The sequence below is a fragment of the Meriones unguiculatus genome, chromosome 17 (genome assembly GCF_030254825.1).
Source record: "Meriones unguiculatus strain TT.TT164.6M chromosome 17, Bangor_MerUng_6.1, whole genome shotgun sequence".
NCBI classification, from domain to species: Eukaryota; Metazoa; Chordata; class Mammalia; order Rodentia; family Muridae; genus Meriones; species Meriones unguiculatus.
Genome location: NC_083364.1, coordinates 38,411,470 through 38,439,070, shown reverse-complemented (window position 1 = coordinate 38,439,070; position 27,601 = coordinate 38,411,470). Strand labels below are relative to the sequence as shown.

The window sequence follows — 27,601 nt, the reverse complement described above, 5'->3', positions numbered from 1 at the left end:
CTTCTCCTCTCTCCCTCCAGCATTGCTAACTCTAATTGCTGTCTTGATTTCTGTTCTCTTGTTTCCATATAACCCTTTCCATTAAAAGTGTCCATCAATCAGTACATGTACCGGAGTGAGAGATGAGGAGGGGTTGTGGTGTCCATCCTGTGAGGATGGGGTTCTGTCCTCAGAAGACAGTGAAGATGCACAGACATCCCCATCTGGGCTTTCCCTTACCCCAGAAGCCTGACCAAAGCCCCCAGGCAAGCAGCACTAGAGACAGTAAGGGGCCCAGCATGGGGGTATTTGCGTTTGGCACTATAAGTGGCTACAGAAGGGTGACGCAGGCCACTAACTCACTGGGAGTCCAAGAGCAGGGTGGGCTGGCAGAGATGGGCATGGAAACCCATCACCCTTCTTCTTGAAGGGTGTGGTCCCCCATAATGACCCACCCTGCCCTCTCCCACACTATGGCATGGCAACCTAAGGACCCTCCTGTGGGATGTCTCCCCTCCCTACCACGAATCTTGGGACTCACAGAATATAGCAGATGACTCCGATGCTCCACATGTCTGTGGCATAGCCGATGGGTTCATAGTTGATCACTTCTGGGGCCACGAACTCCGGGGTCCCAAAGAGGACCTTCAGAGAGCCAGCATTCTCTGAAACCAGAACAAAGAGGGGTCAGCTGACAGCATATCACAAAGTTAGCCTGGGGTAGGTCCTGCCCTTGTTTGTGTAATGGGCACAGAGAAGGGCCTCACCTTCAGTGTGCTCCATTACACAGGACCTTCTGTTCACACATCGACCCACCAGCAAAGCCAACAATGCATATACTCAACTTAAGTGCCCTGAGTTGGGGGGAAGGGGCCATTAAAGTACTTGTCCTTGAGTGGTCCCTTCATAAGTATTTCATAATATTAATAAAGCTAGATATGCCTGTGCTCCACAAGCTGGTCCTCCAAGGTAAGGACTGTGACCTGTGCTCAGTAACCTCAACTGGATGGTGACACCAACATCCACTGTGTCTGATATACTTTGTCACCAGCTTCTCAAGGACTTCTCTTCTACACTGAATACTCCTTTCATCCTTCAAAAGATTTTATGGCTTAACCTTCTCACTAAACCTAGGAAACAGGGAGGATACCTGTGCTATTCAGGACAACAAGGAGGTGCAGGGAAGTAAAGTCATTCCCCGAGAGGTGGTCACAACACGGACCCGGGTGATCTGATTGCTGGCCAGTTGTTGCTTGGACAGTCAGAGAGGCCTAAGTGGCACATCTCTGCCATAAGGGAGCAGAGATGCCCGTTAGTGGGCCAGTACCAGATTGGAGGTGTCAGCAGTGGTAGAGCTTTGGCTTGGGAGCCGCATTTGGTCTGTTTCAACGCATCAAGACCCATGTCAAATATTCCAAACAAAGGCTCTAACAGTGTTCACAGCCTGAAGCCGTAGCCCCGCTCACCCTAACTCCCCCTGCTGCACTTTAACTGCTTCCCTCATCTTTGGTCCTCAGGTGCTGCTGTCCCTTTAATGTCTCTCTACCAAGGAACTGGAACACTGTGCTCCTTGGGCTTTGTCACTGTTAGTTCCCAGGGCCAGAGCTTCCCGATTTGCCCCATTTTTTGGTGGTTACTGTCCAAAGGAAGGTCCTATGTCCTGGCCACTGTCCCTGTGTGAGAGGAGATTATACAGGCATGTTTTCTCAGAATCAGGGAGGGTTCTGGCTGCACTGTGCTGACCACCAAGCATGTCCGGCCTGGGAGGACCTCCCATTCTCACCGTCCTCTGGATGACCGACACAACCTCACCCACTACTGGAGGTCTGGGGAGGTTTACCAGGCATTGTCTTGTTCAACTATTTCCTGCCGCTCACAGGGTGGCAAAATAAAGACTATTAGTAGACCAGTGTCCAGGAGGAGAGAAGGACGTTGCTCAATGGTAGACAGAGAGCTGTATGGGCAGAGTGGGACCAGTGTGTACATGAGGCACAGTCGCTGACCATAAAGACTTCAGTGCCTGGAAAGAAGTTCCAGCCTCTCCCCCACACCTCCCTGCTGAAGATGTCAGAGGCTCGGGGTGGAATAGCAAGACACTGATAGCAGAGGGGCCCTAGATCAGCTGAGCCGGGTCCAGGGTCCCTTTGCCAGCCTCAGCACTTCACTGGCCCGTGGTAGAAACTGCTGGAGAATCCTGATCTTCTACCCTACAAGTTCTCTGTCCTCCGAGTAAGGATGAGTGAAGCTGGTTACATATTTTCTTTGAACGTGAAAGTTTTCTGCAAACTGTAACATAATGTAGATGTGGGGAGCTGTCGTCACCCCAAAGGGAATTGTTGCTGCTAATGTTGTCATCGTCGTCACCACCGCCACCATCACCACTGCCACCACCGCCAGCACTATCCCATCATCAAATAGATAGTTAAGGCCAAGGTGCTGACTGTGTGTGAGGACTATTGCTATTGTGTGTCAGCAGCCTAACGTCTCTACGGGGCAGGTACCGTTTAGTCTACCGTATGGAAAAGAAACTTGAGGCTTAGAGTGATATGGCAGTAAGTGGTAGAGGCTAGATTAGAACCTGAGTCTTACTGGTCTGTGACTCCAGCTCCATACATCTCTGACGCACAGTGTGTAGCACACATAGCCATTGCTATCACGTGCGGGCAGCAACAGGACAGGTAGATGGGCCTTACCTAGTCTTCGTGCCAGACCGAAGTCAATGAGCTTGATCCTGGTGCCTGTCTTGTTGACACACATGATGTTCTCGGGCTTGAGGTCCAGATGCACGATGCCCTGCTTGTGGATGTACTCCACCCCTTCTGAGATCTGCCTCATGTACTTGATGCACTCCCGCTCTGTCAGCTCGAAGTCCTCGTCGATGATGCGCTCAAACAGCTCGCCCCCCGACACACTGTGGGGACAGGAGGAGGCAGGGGATGCACTGCGGTCACATTGTAGGATTCTAGGGGCCAGGATGGCGGGGTGTCCCACCTGGGCAGGTGTGTGTGTGTGTGTGTGTGTGTGTGTGTGTGTGTGGTGTGTGCATGGGAGCTAAGTTTCTGCAGCTTTCCAAGCCCCATTCATTCTTTTTATAGCTGTGCTTACAGGTACAGGGGACTGACATTTCGAATATTCACCGTCGTGTAGAATGTAAGAATATACTTGCATAGCCGGGAACAGAAAATTATCTTTGATAATGACAATCCTCAAAGTTCTGGGATTGGCTGGATGTGGCCTGTTGCATAGTAGTTGTAATAGATCTGCTGACGCTGGGAGTTCAGTCCAGTCATAGCTAACTGGTCTTTCTGGAAGGCCCTCCTCTCCTTTCTGCCTGGTAGGCTTTGTGTCCCGGGTGTGTGCAATCCACTCCACTTCGGCAGCCCACAGCGGGGCATCCACTGCTAACTTCAGGTAGCCAGCAAATCACCCTGTGTGAATGCACGGCCCTGATGTCTGAGCTGTACCGTCTTCTTTGATCCCCCACCCCAGAGGCCATGACTCTCCTAAAGGGAGTCCTCATGAATGGGAAGAGCAGGCGTGAATGCAATCTCTGAGTTTTACTAGCTGTGACTTTCTAAGACAGGTAGTTCCTTGTCACTGACTCTTGCAGGAGAGACAGACAAGACGTCAGCGCCTGTAGGCCTCCGCCTCCGTCATCATGTGACTCCCCTGAAGAGCAGACTCGGGTAAAGGTCATTGAGTGTCACTGACCACTAGAAGGAGCTAGAACAGACTGTAGAGCCACTCAGAGAAGAAAGACCCTGCACAGCCAGCAGGTGGCGCCTCTCTCCTGAAGCCTTCATTTCTGCTGCTAACCAGGACGGCTCTAAGAGAAAACTCTTTTGTTAGACCACAGCCTCAATTTCTTTATCTGTAAGATAAAAACATCACCACCTCACAGGTTTGCTCCACAGATGGACTGAGTTAACACTATAGGCAAAGTATGCAGAAGGGTACTAGCATGTTAAATATATATTTCACTTTAAAGTATCATTTGGGTTTATGTTGAAAATAGAGATTTTCAGGGCTGGAGAGACGGCTCAGCAGTTAAAAGCACTGGCTGCTCTTCCACAGGACCCAGGTTCAATTCCCAGAACCCACAGGGCATCTCACAACTGTCTGTGAATGTAACTTCAGGAGATCCAGCACCCCCTTCCCCCAGACAAACATACAAGCAAACCACCAATGCATATACAATAAAATAAATAATTTTGAACTTACACACACACACACACACACACACACACACACAAAAGAGAAAAATACAGATTCTCAATATCCTCCCTCCAAGATTTGGCTTTGTAAAGGCTTGAGAGGAATCTGAGGGTCCGTATTTTGAAAGTCCCTGGGTCACTCAAGCTGAAATTCAAGTTCTTGAAAAAAAAAAAAACCTTCCCCGTTTCTACACAAATGACCCTTCCTCCTGGAGGTCCTGTGCCTCGTCTCTGTACTTTCTTGTCTCAGTTGCTGGTCCTCGCAGCACCATGCAGCCTGGCTCTCACATGCAGCTGCCAGTGTGTAGCACAGACGAGGTGACCCCCAACTATCTGCCTCGAAGTTTAAAACGTTCTGAGGAAGCAGCCATCATTTCAACTTCCCGGGGGACTTCTGGGCAGTAAGCGTAGCTGTCTGAGCCTGAAGCTCATACGGCTGCATTTCTAGAGGCAGGTAACTCATTGAGTATTAGTTCACATAGGCTCAGGGCTATTCAGCTATCTCTAATACAGTTTTAGAACATTTTTTTAGTCGCTTCCTGGTATGGAAGGAGTTAAACATCAAGTTTCATAGTTCTGTAGGTTTCTCTTCAAAACGGCCAAGACTGCCTGGAGAAGGTATTAGTTTGCTAAAGGATGTGACTTATAGACATGAGCCAAGATGGGGCCAGATGAAATGTGTTTTTCATAAACTGATAGTAAGTGGGTAAATAAATGAATGGATACTATCACCAACACGACTCATCCCAAGGGACCAAGCTTATCCCCAGAGCTCTAGGTCTGGACAAACCTTCCCTGGCGGCCAGAGAGAACAGTGCTATCCAGGGACTTGGTATCCAGCTTCTACTCTTTGTCTCTTGGCAACCAGTTGGATGCTCTTTCATAAATTTAGCTGACAGTAGAACACAGATGACATCAGCCACCAGGGACCCAGCTGAAACTTCATATCCTCTCCAGGGCTCAGGGTCCCACCATCACTTGGACAGTCCCAAGCACTTCCAACAAGGCAGGCCCAGGCCCAGGGAGTAGCCAGAAGGACCCTTTGCTTCTGTACAGTTGGGGCTCATCCAGGAACCGAAAGCCAGATAGGCTGCAGATGTAGTTTTCCTTATTTCCCACGTATCTGAGGCAGACTCTGCAATACATTTCATTTCTCTCATTTTCTCCGTCAGAGAAATGAACAGAAAATTGCCCTGCTGACTGTCAATATTCTCTCTGTTTGTGGCTATGAGTTAGGCTAGGCTGGGGTGGGGGGATGGACAGGTGGTATGAGTCCTGGTTGAGTTCCTTTCACAGGCCAAACTCTTAACCTCAGTAGAGGCTATTCTGGCATCTGTGCCTGTGAGACTCGCTCTGTCCGTGGGGGAGGAGTGGGGTGCAGGGATGAAAGCCAGACCAGCTGAAACCTCCTTACATTTCTCTGCTTTTTTTCCACCCAGTGTGCCAAGTCCCAATTCCAAGCTAAGTATGGTATTCTGCCCACTGGTGCTGCTGCCTGGCCTTACCCAGGCTCGCCTGCCTCCTGCACGTCCTCCCTCCCTCCCTGCCCCACAAACTTGCTCAAGGTTTAACTTCTAAAGATAAGACATTTCTCCATGTCCTCAGATACCCACACCACCGGGAATAAGCAACTCATTTTAAAACAAATGTGAAACCTCAGAACCCACAGGTATTGAGAGCTGGGTCACAGACTTGGAGAGGGTGGTGGTGAATTTGACCATTAAATACTAAGAAAGCTGCTTTCTGAGTCTTTTGTGATTCTACAGAAAGTATAATCTTATGGCCAAATGGGGAGCCTTGAGATTATTTAATCTAAATACCCTTTAGCTTAGTAGTACCTAACAATTAAAAAAAAATTCACGTTTTGATAGTAACAGAGCTGAACGGCAGACTCCCTGAGTATTAGAAAGGACTTGTTCCACAGCATCTGCTTAGGCATTAAAATGCTCCCAGGAAAACTCTCATCTTTCTTCTGATAGCTGCCTGTGGCCGAGCACTGAGACCCATAAGCCCTGCTCCACTCAACCCCACAACATCCACGAGGGATCAACAGGTTCTTCTACAAATCATAACACTAAGGATTGGCAGCGCTGGGTAGGTCATTCAGGGTCAAATCACGAGAGGTGGGGCTGGGATCTGACCTTCTAACCATTCTCTGCTGCTCTAAGAGGCAACTATTCCATTCTCAGGCCTGGCACTTTCTGGGGAAGAATGCCTGGCAGAGTGGACATGTCCTCTTCCCCAAAGAACTGATCCCGAAGCTCAGGGTGTGCAAGTCTAAAGTACCTTTAAGACCTACAAGTAGACATTGTCCCCGTCATTCTGTGCACCTCCTCTTCTGGGACATGGGCTGTGGGTATGCACAGGTGTCAGTGAAACTAGGTTGGCACAAGGTTGTGAGCAATGTTTGCAAAAGCAAAAGAGGCGTCAAACTGCCTGATCTCTTATCAAACGCATGCACTGTGATGTGTGTGTCCCCTGAGGCCCCTTGTAGCTCTGAGGATGCAGGGCTTGTTCTGGTGGTTTTCACTAAAAACTTCCCAGGGCAGGGCAGTGAGTGCAAGTCACACATTGAGATAAAAGCCAGGACAGTGAAACGTTACTATGTATGTTTGCATTTTCGTTAAGAGCTTGTTGGAAGACTACAACAACCTCAGTAAAACTCCTCACCTCTGGTGGTGTGGAAACAGGGAAGGCGAGTGAATGGATGGGAAGAAGACTCCCTTGTGTATTTCCTTACAATTCTTAATGTGATTTTAAATGTTAAAAAAAAATAATGTTAGACAAAGGAAACCCATGAAATTTGCAGGTGCCTGTGAAGGACACCTGGATTAATGATGCTAGAATATATTTGTGTGTGTGTGCATGAGAGGGAAGTGAAGGGACCTATCCCCTCCCCCCACCTCTGTATAACTCAGCAGAGAAAGCCCTCACTCTGCTGAGTGAGGTATCAAAATAGTTTAACAAGGGAAGAATGAGGGCGGGGCAGTAAGGATCAGTGAAGGGATGGAGCAAGGCTCCACTTTAGCATTCTGAACTCTCAAATTTGGACCCCTTCTCTTTGTCAAGGAGGGCAAGACCCCTTCCTTCCCACCTTAAACTAACTACCTCCAGGTGAGAATACCCCTGTGAAAGCGAAGAGCCTCTGAGAGCCAAGCTCTTTCACAGTGAAACAAAAGGTCAAAGGTTGCAGGGGTCCCAAGGCTGCTGTCAGGCTGCTGCTCAGTGGGTCAGGGCCAGTTCTGGTTCCCTTTGGTCAGCGATGGTCATGGTGCTGGTGAGAATCTTGCCCATCATTCCTTGTTGTGGGTGGAGGTGATGGGTGGGGACAGTGGGAGGGGCTCTCAGGCTACAGTGCCACTCACATCTCCAGAACCATGACGATGTTAGCCTTTTCTTCGAAGGCATCCACACACTGGACCAGCTTGGGGTGGTGGAGGCAGTTCATGATGCTGATCTCCTGCCGGATGTTCTCCTTTTCCTTGGCAGAGTAGGCCTTGAAGAATTTCCCTGCCCAGATTTTTCCAGTTTTCTTTTCTACAAGTCGGAAGACTTGTCCAAACTTCCCACTGTCAATGAAAGAGAGGAGGAAAGCCAAGTTGAGCTGAGTTCTCTTCTGAGCCGGGGGTGGCAAACTGTGGCCCGCGGGGCAGTTCTGGCCTTTCTCTTTTTATAGTTGAGGCTTATTGGAACCCAGCCACACACCTGTTCATTTACATACTGTCCACAGCCACACAGCTGCGCAGTCGCGACCCAGGTATATGGCTAACAGACCTTAAACAGAAACTATTTTCGCTTTAAGGAAAAAAAAATGCTGATCACCACTCTTGACTAATGAAGAACATTTCTATTTAATCTACGGGTAGACTTCTTTCCTTCCTTGTACAGGACCCCCAAGGATGGGCTGAGGTCCTCCTTCCACTCCTTTCTAGCATAGATGCTCTGACGGTAGAGGAAGGACTGGCTGGGAACAGGGGCTCTTTTTATTCCTCCAGGATGACTTCCTCTCCAGAGGTGATAAGAGGCCTCCATTGTGCCCTTGGTTCTCCCAAACCACCAGAGATAAAAGATGAGCCATATTGTCTTTTCTCATTATATATATATATATATATATATATTATATAATAATATATAATATATATGTGTGTGTATGTATACATGCATGCATACATACATATACATATATACATATATATATTCCTTAAACTCACTATGTCGCTAATGATGACCCTGACTTCGAACTTGTGATCTGCCTGCCTTCATCTCCTGAGTGCTAGGATCACATCTGGTTTATGTGGTGCTGGGGGTGGAATCCAAGGCCTTGTACATGTTAGGCAAACACTCTACCAACTGAACGACACCCCCTCACCCCGCCATTCCCTTTCTTCCCTTCTTACACTCCTCAAGGGACTGAGAATTGAGGGAGATGCACAGCCTATTGGTGTCTGAACGCTGGTGTTTTTTATGTCCTAGGGAGGGCGGAGCCAGCCAATGGCAGCACAGGGCAAGTTCTTCTCGGAACTGTGGCACAGGGCATGCTAGCGCACCCCCAAAGCTGGCACTGTCTTGAAGAATGTGCTGGTCAGGCCCAGCTACTTTGGACCCAGTGCAAGGGATGCTAAAGAAAATTGATTTGGATCTGGTCTGTTTGAGTGATATGCAGAGGCGTAGAAGGCCTCGCCTTAGGCTCCCACAGAGCTGGGCCTGCACAGAACCATAGGAGCAGCTCCAGAGAAGGCCCTGGCGAAGGATGTGCTGGCGGGCCATTCCCTCCCAGTCTGCAGACTCTCAGTTTCAGGGGAAGCCGAATCTAGGAGGGCACAGGAAGATGTGCCAGGGTGAACTGTGGGTCCTGCACCACCCTAGCCCTGGTGCCCAGAGGCAGTTTTGAACTCCACTTACGATCCTAGTCGCTCTTCAATGTCATACACATCAGAAACTTTCTGTTCAGTGTTAACTGTCACTGTCCGGTAATCGACCTCAGGTTCCTTTTCATCTGCAGGGCACAGGTCAGGGTGGGTGAGTGTGAGCCATCAGGTTCCCCCTTCCCAGTCCCTCCATCCCAAGAGCCTGTTCCCAAAGCCATCTGGCCTTACCATCATCTGACACTTCCACTTCATCCTTTGGCTCTGGAGGAGACAAAGATGCACAGAAAGGACATGGCGATTAGTACTGAAGGCCACCTAGAGTAAGGCATGATGGAGGAGTCCCCAGGCACCAGAGTGTCTGGCTCACATGAGCATCTCCTCACATGATGGGCCCATCCTTACTGTAGGAAGAGCCAGATGAATATTGGCAGGTTCTGGCCTCCTCACTCTTCCACCGTGTCTGACCTTCATGCCCTCCTCCAGTGACCCCCTGGCACCTCACCTTTAACATTCTTTCTAGTCCTTTTGGTACCTCAGAACCTACATACAACTGTGATAGTCCCTTTTTTTCCATGGCTTAGAAGTCGGCAACCTATAATTGCTTTCATTGTTGAATCTGTTCATATATTTGTTGAACATTTGCTATGGAATTCTAGCAGATAGCAAGCATCTTGCCAGTTATGTGGGCGCACAAAACAAAACACACACACAAGGCATAGTCTCCCCTTCCTTCCTGAAGCTTATAATTTACTTGTATAGGCAAAACCATATAAGCTTGAAGTAAGTATCAATTACGTATGTCATATAATGAAGCATATGCCACAGTGGCATCGAATGTACAGTGGGGACAGTGATGCATCCCAGGACAATGACAAAGCCTGCAATTGTTTTCAGAAGAAGCCCTTGAATGGCCTCCCAGGGTAAGATGAACACAGAGGGCGTGAATGATGGCACACGGATGACCCATGCCAGATGCTCTTATACGAATGCCAGGAGCGAGAGCCAGGGGAAGACAGGTGAGATGACCCCGGACCTTGTCTACTTCAAAGTCTGAGGGTTTCCTTTGCTCTAGCATATATCTAACTTCCTGATCTTGGCTAAGTATCTTTCCCTTTCTGGACCGCAGACTGCTTGTCTGTAAGATGAAGGAGCTGTGCAGGTGACTTCTAGGGGCCTATGTGCTGTGTAACCGCTGTGTACTCCTCAGCCGTCACGGGGCTACGGATGACGGATGGATGAAGGGAGGTGTGCTGAGGAGACAGAGCAAGGACGTGGCAAAAATTAAAGTAACGACAAGAGCCATTAATGGAAGTGTGAGACTATTAGGAAGTGTGTTTGAGTGCGGAGGATGGTAGGGAAATACAGGGGTAGGCGCGTAACAGTGTGAGCGTGTGTACGTGAGATGACGTGTAAGTCTGTGAGTGCAAGGATGGCCGTGAGAGTCTGAGCACGCGTCAGGGGCGGGGTCTGGGTGCTGGTTTTGGAGTACGTGAGTGGGACGGACTGTTCGAAGAACGTGGATGTCTGCGTGTGTATGTGTGGGGCGGTCCGGGAGTGTGAACGTGGGCTAGTGTGGAAGCATGTGAGCGCGGGTAAGAAGACGGTATGCGGGAATATGCGTACATGGGAGGAAGGGGAAGTGTGTGACACCAGTGCTTCTGTGGGGTTGTTTAGGAGTGTGTGGATGTGAGAGTCGGCCGAGAGGGCGTGTGTGCACGGGAGGGGGGACAGGCGCGTGAGAGCGTACGTGTGTTACTAACGTGAGCGTGCGCATCCCTGTATGTGTGTGGGACAGCGTGGCGGTGTGAGCATGGAGGGGGGTCTGGGAGTGCATATGTAGACGGGATAGCATGGACTTGTGTGCGTGGACGCATAGGGGATAGCATAGGGGTCTGTGAGCATGCGTGTGGGGGACAGCATTGGGATGCATGGCTGTGTTATGGTATGGAGGTGTGTGGCTGTGCTTGTGGGATGGCACAGGACTCGTGTGTGTGTGTGTGTGTGTGTGTGATAGTAAGGGAGTGTGTGACTACATGTGTGTGGATTATGTGGGAGCATCTGATTGTATGTATGCAGGTTAGCATAGAGGTGTAACTACGTGCCTATGGCATGGTGTGGACATATGTGAGTGTGGATAGTACAGCAATGTATGTAGGTGTGCACACGTGTGTGAGTGACTGCGCATGTGGGGGGCGGTGCTGTATAAGTGTGAACTAAGCGTGTGAGAGATGGTATGAGAACGTGCATTTGCCCGTGTGTATCTGTACGCGGGTGAGAGTTATCGCGCCCGTGTTCGAATGTATGTGTTTGTGGGTGGCCTGATAATATCGGTGCATAGGTGTGAGTTAGATGTGTGTGTGTGTAGAGAAGTGTGGTAGAGCGTGGAGGAAGACTTGAGAGGAAAAGCTGACTCTCTGAAGCCGCTTCCAGAGCAGGGCTGAGGGGGTGCAGCTGTGGGGGCGTTTGCCGTGTGAGGGCTTGTCAGACGCTGCCGGTAGGGCAGACTGCACCCGCACGCTGAAGCTCTGCGGTGCTCTGCGAGGTCCTGTCTGTGGTGGAGGGGAGGGCCAGGGAGCGGGTGCATCCTTCAGACTGAGGACAGAGCGCAACTGGAGGAAAACTAGCCCAAGGCCACATAGGTACATACCTCCTGTCAAAAAAAAAAGGGTTCAGAGGGTTTATGAACATAGAACCAGAAGCCGCGATCTGTTTAGAGCTCTGAAGATGCTGCTGACAAAGTTTAGCTTTAGAAAACCAAGCACGAGGGACCTGGGAAGAACAGCATGGAGGACAGCCACGGGAAGCCACGTAGGTAAGGCGGACGAGGATGGCGCTGGGACTGGAGGGGAGCTGACTGACCATGCCTTGGAACCCATACAGCCAGCACTGAGGGGCACTGTGCAACACAGCAGTGGCAAGCATGGCCCACGAGCAGTGCTCCTAGGCCTTGAGAGGGAGTGCTCAGGGAGGCTGGCCTCACCCTGCCCTGTCGTGGGGTGTGGCCCTAAGGGATTCTGTGATGCTCACTCCAGGAGCAGTTCTTCAGCCTGCAGCTCTGGCCAACAGAACACTGTCCTGGGAACAACCGGTGGGTGACTCTGTGGCCCTTGGCAGAGCTCTGGGCATCTGTTCCCAGGACCCTAGCTGCGGGCAGCTAGAAGACTGTGATGGAGCTGGACAGATGGAGAGTTGCTAGGAGGAAGAACCGCTGTGCTAACACAGACGGGTGTGCTGACATGGATGTGCTTTAAAAGGAAATCATGTGAGGGCGATATAAGGCTACAGGCTGTTTGCCACCTATCAACACTGTAAATTGGGGGATCGTTCATATTGCGCCCCACACAGGAGGACTGGAGGCAAGCCAGACCAGGATGTACTACAGTAACAGGGGCAGAAGATGCTCAGACTAGTTCAGTGATGGTATTTCACATGAGGTTCTAAGGGAAGCAGGGGTTCAAGTCCAGTGGTCCATGACTCTCTGGTAGATGCCAGTCATTTGCCAAGGTCTTACAGGCGATGAGACAGTACTTCTTGCCAGGAAGTCCCATTGTCCTGACCTGTGCTGTCTGATCCGAAAGGGGCTCTACTTTGACTTGATGGTCACCCTTTCTTTTCTATGTCCCCTGCTACAGCCTGCTGGCATGGAAACATTGTTCTGAGCCGTGGAGTGTGGAAAAGCCATTGCAGGCTTTCCTGGCCTGATGTCTTCAAAAGCGGTTTTTGCTTCACCCGTGAAAGAGTGACTCGACGTTAGGAGCTACTAGGGGCCTTGCCAGCCACGGAGCACAGGGCTTTTCTCATCCAGCCTTGGAGAGGGACTTAATTCTGGAGGTGGCCTCTTCCTATTACCCTGCCTCCAGTCACAGGGATGGCTTCCTGGCCTGCCTGCCTGCCTGCCTGTGTGAGTGCCATGCCTGCCCTCATACCCCACAACTTATCTACTGTAGCGGGGGACCCTCTCCTCAGAGATTCAAGGTGCTCTCTGTGGTTGTTCGGGCTAGCTTTTCTCTGGGAGTACTCCCTGAGATCTGGGATGCTCGAGTCTGTCCCCCTTCTCACCTTGCCTCTTCCCTGGTTATGGGGCAAGATGAGCAGAAGTACAGAATAGGAGAAGCGCTGAGGGAAATTATGGTTCAGTGAGCTGAGCTCATGGACCATAAAAGGTAGTAGCCATCTCAGAGATGAGCCCTCTTTCCTTGAATGAAGGAGATTTTAAAAAATACAAATGAAAGGACTTCAACTGAATATATTAAAAAAAAAATCATTAAGTGGGCTGGAGAGATGGCTCAGGGATTAAGAACACTGACTGTTCTTCCAGAGGACCCAGGTTTGACTCCCAGCACCAACATGGTGGCTCACAACTGCCTGTAACTCCAGTTTCAGGGGATAGGACACCTTCTTCTGACCTCCTAGACATCAGGCATGCATGTGGTATACGGACATCCATGCAGACAAAACACTCATACACACATTGAAAATATCTATTTAGAATGAGCCACTAAGAGCTAAGTGGAAGAGCTGTTTGGAAGAGGGTTCTGGGATACTTCTGTAAACAGATGCGCCTCATTACCCTGGGGTGGGATTAGAACCAGCAAAGCTCTGGGAGCCTCACAAAGCAGGCCCTCAAGTCTCCCCCACAGAGCTCTGCCCCTTTCTGGACAGAGGACTGCTGTGTGTTCAGTGAGCACTAGAGGGCAGCCTGGCTCTGGGCACAGCTTCTGGGAGCCACAGAGCTGCAGCCTAGCCGTGCAGTTAGTTCCGACTGCCCTCTCGTGCACAGATCTGACTGGCAAGAAGCCCCAGTCACAGCTGTTTTGCTAATAACTCTACAGCCTAGAACAAATTAGGAGTAGGGGCAGAGATGGAGGGGACTTCAAGTCAGAGCAGGATCAGCAGAAAGTGGAATCTAAGACTGAAGACATGGCTGGAATGGGGTATCAATGTGGGGGCTCTGTTCACGTAGGCCTGGGGGAGATTGGGAAGGACGCTGTCAGGTCAGGGATCTGAAAGATGGCTCTGGCATAGGGAAGCCTTCCTTTTCAGTCTCCCACCGAGATCTCCAGTGTCCATTACAATGAAGTGGCCTCCTATGATGGCTACTTCTCCCACTTGTCCACTCGTGCTCACAAGCTTATCCCCCAGCGCACTTCCCAGAGAGCTATTTCCCCTTCAAGTAGAGAGAGCTACCCTTGCTCAGAGTTCCCAGCACAGGAGGAGTCCATGGAGGACTTTGGCTTGGGGTACCCCTACCCCCGTCTCCTCTTCCTTTTCCCTCCCCACCCTTGTCTCTGCAGCCTGTGTCTGTGTTCAGACCTAGCACGTGTTAATGGTTCTTCCCCTCCTCCTCCCTCTTGGATAAGACACCTGGGCCTGGAGTAGGAGTAGCCTCCTGTCTAGAAGCCCTGGGTGGCCCAGTCCCTTCCTCTGGGGTCCAGGCAGTTTTTCCACTTCTGTGTGTCTGCAGCAGTGGGGAGGGCTCTGGAGGCTACACAGACTGCCTGCTCTGGAGTTCAAGGGCAAGGCCACTGCCCACCAGCACGGCACTCCCCACAGTCCTGGGTGCTGCGGTTCAGGCCTCCTAAAAGCCCTGCCTCATCTCCATCCAGCTTCTGTGTTGATCAGGGATTCTGGTCGCTTCTGGTTTCTACAGCAGGGCCTGGATGACTTCTAGTCCAGCCAATGAACATGTTTTCTCTTTATCTGTCACTCCCTAAATAGCATCCTAAAGATACTCTTGCCTTACCCTATCAGCCTGCTCTCCTAAGTTGCCCAGTGAAGAAGGATGGTGTGTGTGTATGTGTGTGTGTGTGTGTTGGAATGTTAAGAGGGCAACAGATGCTGACTTTGTTACTCAGTTTCCCAGCATACATTTGAAAGCAGCCAGTATGGAGGGATCCTGAGAAGGCTGCCATGAGCCAGGGCCCAGGCCAGCTTCCTCTGTGGCAACTGTGCCTGTGTATATCCCAAAAGTTAAGAAGTGAAGGTATTCTCTGGTAGAATTTTGGGGGGTCACTTATGCATACAATCATATCTCTGAATAGTGATACTTTGACTTCTTCCTTTCCAATTTGTATCCCCTTGATCTCCTTTAGTTGTCTATCTCTAGCTAGAACTTCAAGTACTACATTGAATAGATATGGAAAGAGTGGGGAGCCAAGGCGGGTTGATACCCTTGAGAGTTCTCCTCTTCTCTGGGAAGAAAGGGAGATGGGTACAGGAGGAGGGGGAGGAGAAGTAAGAAGGGGGGCCTGGGAGGAGAGGAGGGAGGGGAACTTCCTACTGGGATGTAGAGTAAATAAATCAATCAATTAATTAAAAGATACATATAAAAAGAAAAAGTAACGATGTCCAGCATGCAACGGGCTGGATGACAGCATGAAGTTGGAGTGTTTCCGCTAGCATCTGCTTCCCTCCTCTGGAGCCTTCATCTAATTTTATACCTGATTTTGGACCTTGGAAGGTTGTAAAGACAGTTTCACACTCAGGGTATCCCGGGCTACATGGTGCTTCCAGGATGGCTCTCTCCCTGTCTCCTTTGATACTTTCGTGTCCCACAGTGCTGTTTGTTAGACACCCTTAACATCTCCCCAAGAGCACTGTCCCTTCTATTCTCCACCTTCTCTGTCTTAAATCCACAGCTTTTCTCTGTGTGAATAAAACTCGGCATAGCACCTCATACTTCCGGCCTTTCCCATTCATTCCCTTACCAGGGCAACCATCTTTCCACCCCGTGGAAACTATGGATTTTATTCAAAGATCTCTACCAAACAACAGGCAATTCCAATGATCCTGAATCCCTATCTCTAGCATTTAATTCAGTTCACTCACAACTTGTTCCCTCCCCACGTCCACAATGGACTCCAGATTTGTCACAGTCCTTTTAGTCTCATGAGCTTTCACACTGTGGCATTAGTGTTGCCCTCCTCTAACCTCTGGGTGAACTTACTGATGTTATTTCGTTGTCCATTAAACAGGGAAGCTTTCCAAGTCTATAGCCCTTGTTTGATTCTTCCTTCCAAGGCTGGGATTCAGTGGCCTCAAGACTCTTCCCTTTCGGTATCCCTCAGATACCTCTACTAAGCTCGTCTGAACCCCAAACCCTCATCTTCTCCCAGACTCCGTGTTATCTAACTTTCAAGCTCCTCAAGCCAGAGGGAAGATGGCCTGACTAACATCTCCCCTCAATCTGAGCAATCTGAGAACAAGCTCTGGGCTGGACAGCTAAAGTGTCTGCTCACCACTCGCAAGCTCTCTGACCTTAGGCAAGGAGTCCCACCCCTCTATCCCCATTTCCCTTCTGTCAGAGGAGGGCAGTGGCAATACCTGTCTCGCCGAGCTACCAGGACTGAGTGAAACTCAGAACGTAAAGCGATGAGGATGCTGTTAGCATATGGCAGGTGCTCAATGGCTAGCATTAGCCACATGACTCAAAATAACGAACCTCTAATTGTCTCTTGAATGTGTGCTCAGTTATCCAAGCCAGGAACTAGGAAGCCACATTAGAACCCTCTCAGCTCTCTCTAACCCCTTTATCCCCAAATCATCAAGAATGGTCCACTCTATACTGTGGGGCTTTAGTTTGTGTTCTTCCCTTCCCTCCACTAGGCTACGGTCATGGAGGCTCATCTGGTACTGGGCTGTCTCCAAACTCATCCTTCTAATCCATCATCAAGCCCAATGATTCTCAAATGTCCACGGGTATAAAAAAAATGTTGTCAGGAGCAAATCATGATGAAATGAAGCTTCAGGAAGCCTGGGGATGCGAGGCATATACAAGGCTGCCATATTCGAGCAGCAAAACTTGACTCATGAAGAGTTTCTTTCTAAAAGACCAACCACACCGTCTCACTCTCTCATTGCAATTTTGTCTAAAGTACCATTTTCACTTTACTTCCTTCTGTTCTATCTCACAGGACATATGCCCTAGCTACACTTAAGCATCTCAAATGCCACCTGTTTCTGTCCCTTCCTACCCTTGCCCAGGCTGTGTCCTCTGTGTGAAATGCCCTTCCTTATTTCCCCTGCGTCTCAGTGTACCAGTCTCTTTCCAAGACACAGCTTAAATGTCACCTCCTCTGGAAAGCTTTCCAGTCTCTCTGGAAAAATTTTCCTTTCTTACTGTGTTGTCCTTTCTTCTCTTTATTTACATCGTCCTAGAGAGATGCATTCTGTTTCACTGTAGCTGTCTGTGTATTCCTCCTTCAACTCAAGTTCCTCATCTGTCCTGTGTCCTGAATCCTGGCAGTGAGCAGACACTCACCTGTGAGAGCAACAGAAGCAGGAAGGAGAGGAGAGGTGAACATAGGAGTCTGAGGCCTACCTGACAGCCTGCCTACTGATTAACATGTCATCACCCTCCGGGGAGCAGGGTAATGAAATTTCTGGCACAATGTTTTCATTGAGTGTGATATCAGTGATGGAACACAGCCCCTTTCCATACCCTAAGAAAGTATTCTGCCACTGAACTACATCCTCAGTGCCCTGGCTAATGAGTTTTTGGGAGGCCCTATGAACTTCTTTTAAAGTACGGGTCAGCAACACAGTCTTAAAAATCAAGATCAGCAAGGGTACTGCCTGCCACCTCTCTACATACAGTCTCTCTGAACCTCCGTCTCTCTGTGACCTCTGTCCAGAGTCATGCATATCTACTTCAGGCCCACGGAGAAATGAAGGCAGCCTACCCTCAGGTTTCTCTCCCACAGCTGTGAGCTCAGATTCCTGGCTTGGCTCGCTGGTTCCATAGACGTTGACTGCGCGTACCCGGAACTTATACTCGCGGTCGGGCAGCAGGTCTTGGACGTTAAAGGAGGTGCTGCGGCATGTGGCTAGTTCCTTCCACATCTTGTCCTCCGTGTCCCAGATCTCAACATTGTAGGACTGTACGGCGCTGCCTCCGTCATACGAAGAGCCGTACCAGGACAGCGTCAGTGAGGAACTCCGTATGTCAGAAGCACAAGGTGTGCCGGCTGGGGGGTCTGGCTTATCTGGGGATGAAGAAGCACAATGTCACTCAAATTCTATAGATCTATAGAGAAAGAACCTCCTGCAATCCCCATGCTGGGAATGAAATCCAGGACTCTTCTCTCTCATACACACCCCAGCATCAACCAGCCTCAAAACTGACAGCATCCTTGAATTAGCTCTACCATGAGAAGAAGCTGGGTAGTGAACTGAAGTAAATGAGAGTGTCTTGCTCTCATCCTTTCGTGCACCACTGGAGTAGCAATGCATAAACCTACTGGTACTGAAAATCCCATATTTACCTTCTTGCTTGAAAGAAAATCTATCTTTGGTTAGCTGTTCAGACCACAAGTCATGGTTTCCTGTACTTTGTCCAAGTCATAAGCATTTTTTTTTTCAGAGCAAACATCTAGGAAGCTGTGTAGGAGTTGTGGACTATTTCCCATGAAATATATTTTGAGAGAAAGTTTTGTGTGCTTGTGTGTGGTGGGGGTTTGTCATGTGTCTTTCAGGCTCAAAGCCAGTGACCTGTGACACCACTTTCTCTGGAACTTGGGAAATGCCTGTCCCAAGGGCTTGATCGCGCAGCAGATAAGCTCTTAAATCGGGTAGATCTGGCCTTGAACACAGATCTGTCCCCACTCTGGAGTTATCAGATGCTTTGTGCCTCAGTTTCCTCATCTGAACAGTGCAGGCAATAGCACAAGAGTGCTGTGAGGCACACTTAAAAGGTAGCCAACGTGACCAACTGGTATTATTACTAGGAAACTTATTTCTAACCTTATAGTGGATTAAAAAACAACACTCCTGCATTACTTCTTTGTTGCTGTTTTAGGTTTTGGTGCTGCAGAATACCGCACATGCCAAAGATGTGCTTTGCCACCAGGCAGCAACCCTAACCCACATGTTCAACCTTCATGGGCTGGTACGCAATGGGACAGAGAACTGTAAATCATTCCTGTCCCTGACTAAGAGATAGAAAATGGACTGAAGACACAAAAGAGAAGTGGCCCTTTTGGCTGGTTGCCTTCCCTCTCAGATGACCATGGTCTGAACCAGCTAAGACCTTGGCTTAGGCCAAATCATGGAGCCAACAGTTTAACAAAGTCCCAGAGATTCCCTGTGTGCTCTTAGTTGCTTATCTGAACAAAACTTGGATATTTCTGATTAGTTTCTGCAGTTAGTTCTGTAATTAACGGAACGGGAGGTTACAGTTTCTAGTTATAGAAAACCCTTCATTCTCAACCAACCAAGTTTGAGTTCCCTCATGAAATAGCAATTAAAATAGCAATTAAATAGCAATGTTATGTAGATTTGTATCTTAATGCTAGTAAGTTTAAGGCCAGTTTGTTTGTCTTTCTTATTGGGAAAATGGTGTCAACATGTGCCTCTTAGCATTTTTGCAAGTACCGAGTAAGCACTGCCAGGTAAATCCCTAACTTCTGTTTCCACACTCAAGTCCAGCCAGAGAAGAAGGCCAGAGGGATTCTGAAAAGTGATTATAACCCTGTGAAGAAACCTGTGTGTGCCTGTGTGTGGGCGCACATATGTGAGGGTTACGTATACAAATTTAAAAGAACATATTCATATGTACACACACATTCCTTTCACCCCTCCTTTATTTTAATCCTTTGCCCACCCCCATGTCTCTTTGTATTTATTTAATTTTTAAACAGGAGCTCATCCATCCATGTGGGCCTGGAACTCATTGCCTAGTCAAGGATGATCCTGAACTTCTGACCCTCCTCACTCCACTTTCGGAGTACTTGGGCTATAGGCATGTGCCAGGACACCTGGTTATGTAGTGCTGGGCTAGAACTCAAGGTTTAACACATGCTAGACAGGAACTCTACCAACTGAGCTCCATCCCCAATCCTGGATCTCCTTCTTTGATATTCTAGCTTAATATTTGCTGCCTGGGATTCATTTGTGCCCAGAACCCAAAGGCTGCCTCTGCTTTAAGAGTGGCTCTGGGATCATGTCATAGCCACCTTCCACCGCTGCAGCCAGCATCACAGCGACCCTGGCAGCCTTCCACAAGCCATTTCCACTGGTTGTTTAAGCCCTGTCAGGGCCACTTCCCAGCTCCTTAGCCATGCTGGAGGCCTCCTGCAAAGGAGCCACCTCCACTGGTGGTTTAAGATGTTCTCTTAGAAAGTCTGTTTGTTCTGAAGGATAGATTGGTCTTTTTAGAAACATTGCTGGTGCTGGCAAAGATGTTTATTATTCTAAATCCTCTTAGAGGCAAGTGCCTCAAGTCCTCTGGTTTCCTCTGGAAACCAGCTAAGGAAGTAAAAGAGCCTGCTGGGGGATGAAAAGTCCTTACTGTCCCCACCCCAGACTTCCTGGCAGACTTAGTCATGGAGGTTTATGCAAGTGAAGACCCTGGCCATTGGCTGATTCCCTCCTTTCTGCTTTGCTTTAGAAAAAGCAGCTTGGAGAGATCAACATTGCTGAACAGTTGCTATGTACACCTACCCTGGTGCAGGCACCTCTAATTTACATGTGGTGGGGTTTCCCTCAGGCAGCACAAGAAAAGTGCAAAATGTGGGGGAAAGAAGCTTGCATTCCCAAAAGAAAGTTGCCACCCCCAATCCCTGCATGTCCACAGAGCCATGGGCTGTGTCTGATGGAACCTTGGATGGGACCAGGGTTCTCCCATGAGCTTCCTTGCTAAAGACAGACACATTCAGTCTGGGCAGCATCTGGCAAACAAGAGGCTGTTTTGCTATCTGCAGCTAGACCCACGCTTCCTCAGAATTCTCCCAGGGCTCCCTGGAGACACGACTGACAGGATGGGAAACCCTTGCAGGGGAAGGGTTCCTCATAACTCCAGCTGCAGGATTCTGTACCCAGTGGAGGGTTCCTCTTCTTGGGAAACCAGAGGACCTTGTCTGCGAAGCTTTGCATTAGTCAAGCTTTCTTTTGACCTCTTTGTGTTTGCCCACATGAGGGCTGTCTGTGCTCCTCTAAGCCCGCCTAGATGCCATCCACAAATCCTGAATTCAACAGCGGCTTGCCTAACTTGCAGCACAGTCTTGGAAAGGGATTCTCAGCGGCTGAGGCTGCGTTCACCTTGCCGGTTAGGTCAGTCTGACCCAACCATGAATCAGCTGGGAAGGAAGTCTTAACAAGGAATTATACAGAGCAGGTTGGCCTGTGGGCATGTCTATGGGGAATGTCTTGACTGCTAATTGATGCAGGAAGACTCAGGACATTATGGATGGCTAGATTCCCTAGGCAAGGTGTCCTGAACAGCATTAGGGGAAGAACCGGATGAGAGCAAGAGAGCACACAAAGATGCACTTAGTCTCTTTGCTCTCGACCGAGGATGTGAAGTGACTAGCTGCTGGAGTTCCAGCCTAGACTGCCCTGGAATGATGGACTGTAAGCCAGAATTGTAAGCCAAACAAGCCCTTTCCCGGCTAGGTTGATTTTGGTCAGGGCCTGTTAAACCAGCAAACCAGAGCACTCACTGGTCAGCAGCAAAGCTCCGGGAGAGCCCCTCAACACTGTGCATCCAGACAGGGTCTGGTCCTCTCTAGGCTATTACGCAGAATGAGATCAAGAGAGTCACTTGCTTACCCTGGTGAGCCAAGCATCTCTAAGGAGTGTCTTCCACCTTTTCAAGTCACACTAGCTTTAAACTCAGAAGGCATTTGGTGTATGTTGGGTGTTTGGGTTTTCTCTGCCTTGGTTTTTCTACTTTAGAGTTAGGTGGAGGCCTGTTTTTCTTGTGTTGGATAAGTGACATTAAAGAATTCATCTGCACCTACCGCTCCTCCTCCTCCTCCCTCTCCCAGGCCACACAGTGGTTCAGGCGCAGGCCCAGACCAGGCAGCACTGCTAATTCTTAAACTGCTTCTTAAAATATAATAATAATTGGCCTCATAAATAGCCAAGTATCCCTCACTTAAGCTAACTTGGGGAAGGGCTAGTTTTGTTGATTTGAAAATATGACTCAAAAGATGATCCTGGGGGAAAAAAAACCCAGCTTCTTAAAGAATATGCCACGAGAGACTTTGGCAGCCAACAAGTACAAATTGAATTTAACTGGCCTTATTTAGTTGGCCCGTCAAGTGGATGCTTTTCAAGTGCTTGAAAATTGTCTGGAGTAGGTGGAACAATCTCTGCTTTACATCTCCTTAATAAACCCCTGTCAGATAATATGCAGATGTCCCTGGAGACACACAGGTAAATCAGCTTAATCCTGGTTTGCTTTGTCCTAAGTCTAAATTCAGGGGCTCTGAATGAATGTAGCTTTGCTCCAGCCATCAATACAAGTCCTCATTTTATTGAGCGATTCTATTCTTAGCTGTGGGGTGGGGGAGGCAGACAGAAAGCCTGCTCTCCATTCCATTCCCCTCCTAGGACGGCATTTTACATGTTGCTCCTGCCAGCTGGCAGGCGGCCACACCGATGGCCCTGTCAGCACTGGCCATGGAGAATAAGAAACTCAACCATAAAAGGCCAGAACTGCAGCTCCGGCTGTGGGGCTGGGGGAGGGGAGTGTGGCATCGCACGGGGGTGGCCCTGGTGGGGGTAAGGGGCACTGGTTTCAGAGAAACGGTTCAAAGTTGCTGAGCAGGGGCGGATGGATAGGAAACTCTGAGGAAGTGTGGGTGGTGATGTCTGTGGTGGCAGTGGGCTGCGAGGTGGGTGATCAATTCTTTTATGTACAGGTCTACATGGACAGCAAGTTGGATCACCAGTATCAGTGCTCCCAAAGTTCCTGACTCCTTGGGGAATTATAGAAATCAACACCTACAGTCACCAAAGAGAGTAAGAGGCTGGACTGTGTTCCCCTTTAGACGAGAAATTCATTCCCTGATCTTTTGGCACATATACTTCCCAGATCCCTGATCCAAGGATCCAAAGGAAAGGGTCAGAGGAAGATGAAAGGAAGAAGGGATGTGAGCCAGAATGATGGGCTCTGGGTGAAGACACCGACAGGGAGAGGCAGAGAGTGAGGCAGAGAGATGGAGATCACGGTGGGAGTGTGTACTGATGCTCTGTGATCTTGACTCCCCTCCAAGAACTCACTCTTCTCTCCTGCTTAGGGTCCTGAAAGAGATGCTGCAAAGGCTCCCCAAGGCTCACGGTGAGAAAATGAGGGGTGGGGAAGAGAGCCGACAGTTAACTCCCTAGCATGTGGTAGCTTTCCAAACAGACTGCAGACCACCAAGGGGAGTTTCCCAGCTAGAGGTTTCCGTGCCGTGGACGTACTCCTCCCTCATCACCCATCCGCAGGCCCATGGGCACACAGGAGGGCAGGCATTAGTAGTTCTCCTCCTAGCTTTTCTTCTGTAAGGCTGAAAACATACCTATCCATCTTGGGCTTACGGTGAGGCTATGAGATAAAGATGGAAGAGAAAAACTGGGACCAAAGTCAGGGAGCACAGAGCGACAGCTTCTAAGCGTCACCTCTGACTGCCTCCTTCATCTCTGGAAAGTTCCATAGATAGAGTCCTGGGGACGAGTTCTAGGTACTGTGGCCCGTGGATCCTTCTCTAAAATTCTTCTGGAGGTTCAAAGCAAGGCTGGGACCCCTGCTGTGAAGTTAGGGTGTAGTCTTCACACTGAACCCAAAGGAGCCCCCCCCTTTTTTTGTAACTTTTGCGAAGGAAATTCTTTAAGCTTGAGAGTCAGAATTGACTGGAAAACCCGCTGAAGTCTAATGTACAGGCCAATACAGTCTAATACCAGGCCAAAGATTTTCATGCACCCCACATGTGGGGGCCCACACAGGCACAAAAGACAACCTACTATCCCCCTAGCTGCCCCTCTGTTTGTCCCTCTGCTCTACTCGGCACTTGCCACATGGGGAACCACGAGGGAACCACAAGGGAAGACACTGAGCATCTCCCACAGGAGGAAACCACTTAGAAAGCAATTGAGATGTGTCAGAAGATAGGCTGGCCATAGGGGGTACTAGGAGAGAGGGGAACATGCCACCTTGAGGCTCAGTGTAAATATGGGTTCAACTTGAGTAGTCAGAGGGAAAGGAGTTAGGTTTAGGCATCACAGTGACCTTAGAAGAACAATCTCTGAAGACCAAGCCAACATGGAAGCAAGGGGTAGGCAGCTTCAGGAGTAGAGACTGCTCTGCCACAGGATTTGCCTGGCAGGGATTAGAGGGCAAAAAGCAGAGCACTGCAGGAGGACAAATCACCACAGGAGGGCAAATCACCACAGGAGGGTAATGCCTATGCATTTGGCTAAGACAGCAATTTCCATTGCTGCTGTGAGGAGCAAGCAGAGGATGAAAAGCTGAGTGAACTCAGGATGTTGGAGCCCAAAGAGCCTGGGAACTGGAGCACAGGAGAGAGCCCCTGCAAAGGTAAAGGGGATCCATGAATGGCATGATATATGATATCTGGAGGTGCAAGGGCCACCAAGTTCAGAAAAGTCTTTGCCTCATGTCTAATAGTTCTCAGTGAAGCTAGAGGCCCAAGGGCCATGGGGATGGGGAGCGTGTCTCAAGAAATAGCACTGGCTATCCAGATAAGGACAGAAAGTTCTGAGGGGCACTGATATCTCAGCTAGCCTAGGGGCACCAGGGCACAGCTTGCAGCATATAGAGGATGCAGTCTTCATGATCCAATGTCCTAAAGTAAGTGGATGTGGCATTGAACCCAGGTGGGAATTTGTAGAGTATAGTTGTTTGAATCAGATATCCCCAAGAAGTCTTAGATATTTGAATATTTGGTCCCCATTTGGTGGCTGTTTGAGGATAATTCGGAGGTGTGGACTTGCTAGAGAAAGTATGACACAGGAGCTGGGCTTTGAAGTTTCAAAAGACTGCAGCCACTAAAAGGTAGCCCTCTCTGCTGTTTGTTTGTGGGTTGAGATGTGAGCTTTCATCTGCTGCTCCTGTGCTACGGCTGTCTGCTGCCAGTCTCCCCATCATGTTGGTGATGGACTTTCTTATCCCTCTAGAACCACAAGCCCCAAATAAACCCCTCCTTCTATAAGTTGCCTTGACCATGGTGTTTCAGCATGCCTTGACCATGGTGAGTCAGACAGCAGTAGGCGTGACACAGAGGACATTAACATGCCAACAGGAAGACCTGCAGCGGGAGGATCTCAGGATATCCACTGGCCAGGAAGGCAGAAAAACAAGGAGGGGCTCAGGGAGAGGAAGACGCTAGGGGTGTGAAGTACAGGGGGGGTATGGAGTCCTGCATCAGTTTGCAGGAGGCTGTGTGAGAGTGAGGGGCGCGGAGAAGGCAGGGGAACTAGGAAGCAGAGAGGGAGGTGCTGAGGTCCTGGGGTTGGTGCATTTTGCTTCCCCACTCTCCCCGCTTAGCGTTTCCTGGACTCACCCACCACCGTGAGGTTGACTTGGGCCTGCCTGTTGCCCAGCTTGTTTTCCACCACCAGCGTGTAGCAGCCACAGTGCTCCTGGCGCGCTGCCAGGATGGTGAGCTTGCTGCCGCTCTCGCTGTTTTCCACCTTGATGTGCTCGCTCTCCTGGATCTGCGGGGAGAAGCAGGGGTGAGAACAGGGGCTCCCCAAGCTCAGCTCCCGGGGATGGACGGACAGGGGGGAGGGAGCGGGGCTGTTCCCTCTTGTCGGGTGCAGCGGTGCATACTTGTAATGCCACTGCTGGGGGAGCAGAGGCAGGAGGATGCCGGGAATTACAGCCAGTCTAGCGTAACTGGTAAACTCCACGACAACAAGACGCCTTGTCTCAGCGGAGGTAGATGGCGCTTGCCTTGGGGTGACAGGATGACACCTGAAGTTGTCCTATGGCTCACATTCTCTCTCTCTCTCACACACACACAGACATAGGGTGCCGATTCATGCTACAACATGGATGAGCCCTAAGAACAATGTATCAAACCAAACCAAGAAAGAAAACAAACAAACAAACCAAAAACCAAAAACACATCCAGAGACCAAAGGTGATGTTATAGACTGCATGATTCCATCTATCTGAAATGTTCAGAATAGGCAAATCTAAAAATAGTAGTGGCACAAGCTGGAGGAGGGGGAGAAATGATACTAGTTTTTAGAGTGAGGAATTATTCTTTTTTTTTTTAATATTAGTTACAGTTTGTTAACTTTGTATCCCTGCTGTATCCCACTCCCTCATTCCCTCCCAATCCCATTCACCCTCCCTTATCTCCTTCCTGCCCCTTTCCAAGTCCACTGATCGGGGAGGGCCTCCTCCCCTTTCATCTGACCCTGGTTTATCAGGTATCTTCAGGATACCTGCAAAGTCCTCTAGAGGGAGGAATTCTAATGCTTATAAAATCTTGTGTATTGATCGACATCATTGAGTTGTATGTAGTAATTTTTAACCAATGAAAGCTAAAAATTTAGCCAGACATAGTGGTACAGGCTTGTATCTCAGCTGCTCAGGAGTCAGGTGGTTCACAAGTTCAAGGCTAGCCTACCTCAAAAAGTAAAAAGAAGCCTGGAGCTGTAGCTTAATGGTAGAGCACTTGCTTAGCATACATGGGGCCTAAATCCGAAATTCAAGCCTTAGTACTGAAAAAAACTGTAGCTCCTCATGGTGGTTTGAATGAGAGTGGCCCCCACAGGCTCGTATGTTTGAAGGTTTGTTTCCTAGTTAGTGCGATGTTATTGGAGGAGGTGTGTCACTGGGGTCACCTTTGAGGTCTCAAAAGCCAGCGCCAGCCCCAGTCTCTCTCTCTCTCTCTCTCTCTCTCTGCCTGCTTGCTGTGGATCAGGATGTAAACTCTCAGCTATTGCTGGAGTGCCGTGCCTGTCTGCCCGCCGCCATGCTCCCCAGAACAGCCTCCGTAGACTAACTTTCTGAGACGTGACCAAGGCCCCAGTTAAATGCTTCCTTTTATAAGTTGCCTTGGTCACGGTGCCTCTGCAGTAACAAGACAGTAACAAGGACAGTAACGAAGACATTCCTCAACTGTGTTAGCCACATTCCCCGTGTTCAACATACAGGGCCAGAGGCTACCACGCTGGATAGCACGGGTACAAAAAGGTTTCATAACTGCAGTAAGTTTCATACTGAAAGGGATGAGGTTCTACCTCATCCATCACTCTAGAAGGGGCAGGGCCATATTTTCTTCCCCATCTCCCTTGGAACCAGCTCTGTTTTCCTCCCAGGTATTAGCGGATCATCTCTTGACCTATTACAGTCTGCATGGCATGGAAACGGTGAGGTGGCTTACAAAGACTCTTCATACCATCTATAATTGTGGTTCTCAACTTTCCTAACGCTGTGGCCCTTTAATACAGTTTCTCATGTTGAGGTGACCCCCCCAACCATAAAATTATTTTCCACGCTCCTTCACAACTGTAATTTTGCTACTGTTATGAATCGTAATGTAAATATATGTATTTTCCAATGGTCTTAGGTGACCCCTGTGAAAGGGTCATTCAGCCCCAAAGGAGTCATGACCTAGAGGTTGAGAACCATGGTTCTAATGGTTTCCTAATGCAGAACCAGACCAGCATCACCAGTGTGAGCAGTGAAGAGCTGGGGCCTCCAAATTTCTCTACAAGCAGGTTATCTGAAAATTCAAATGTTTTCATAGGGAATATTATTACAAATTGTAGTTATACTTCTGGGTCATTCAGCCAAAATTC

The 27,601-nt window shown here is 49.2% G+C and overlaps 1 protein-coding gene across 4 annotated transcripts in view; it reads right to left on the bottom strand.

The window, feature by feature from the left end:
* Mylk (myosin light chain kinase) overlaps positions 1-27,601 on the bottom strand; it is a 231,307-nt gene that overhangs the window by 21,883 nt on the left and 181,823 nt on the right. For all 4 annotated transcript variants that reach the window (XM_021634632.2, XM_021634634.2, XM_021634630.2 and 1 more), the window contains 7 exons: positions 25,348-25,501; positions 17,743-18,045; positions 9,290-9,322; positions 9,096-9,189; positions 7,559-7,762; positions 2,673-2,890; positions 521-644 (listed from right to left, as the gene is read on the bottom strand). In XM_021634632.2, coding sequence (XP_021490307.1) covers positions 521-644; positions 2,673-2,890; positions 7,559-7,762; positions 9,096-9,189; positions 9,290-9,322; positions 17,743-18,045; positions 25,348-25,501 — 1,130 coding nt within the window. The remainder of the gene's footprint in view (positions 1-520; positions 645-2,672; positions 2,891-7,558; positions 7,763-9,095; positions 9,190-9,289; positions 9,323-17,742; positions 18,046-25,347; positions 25,502-27,601) is intronic.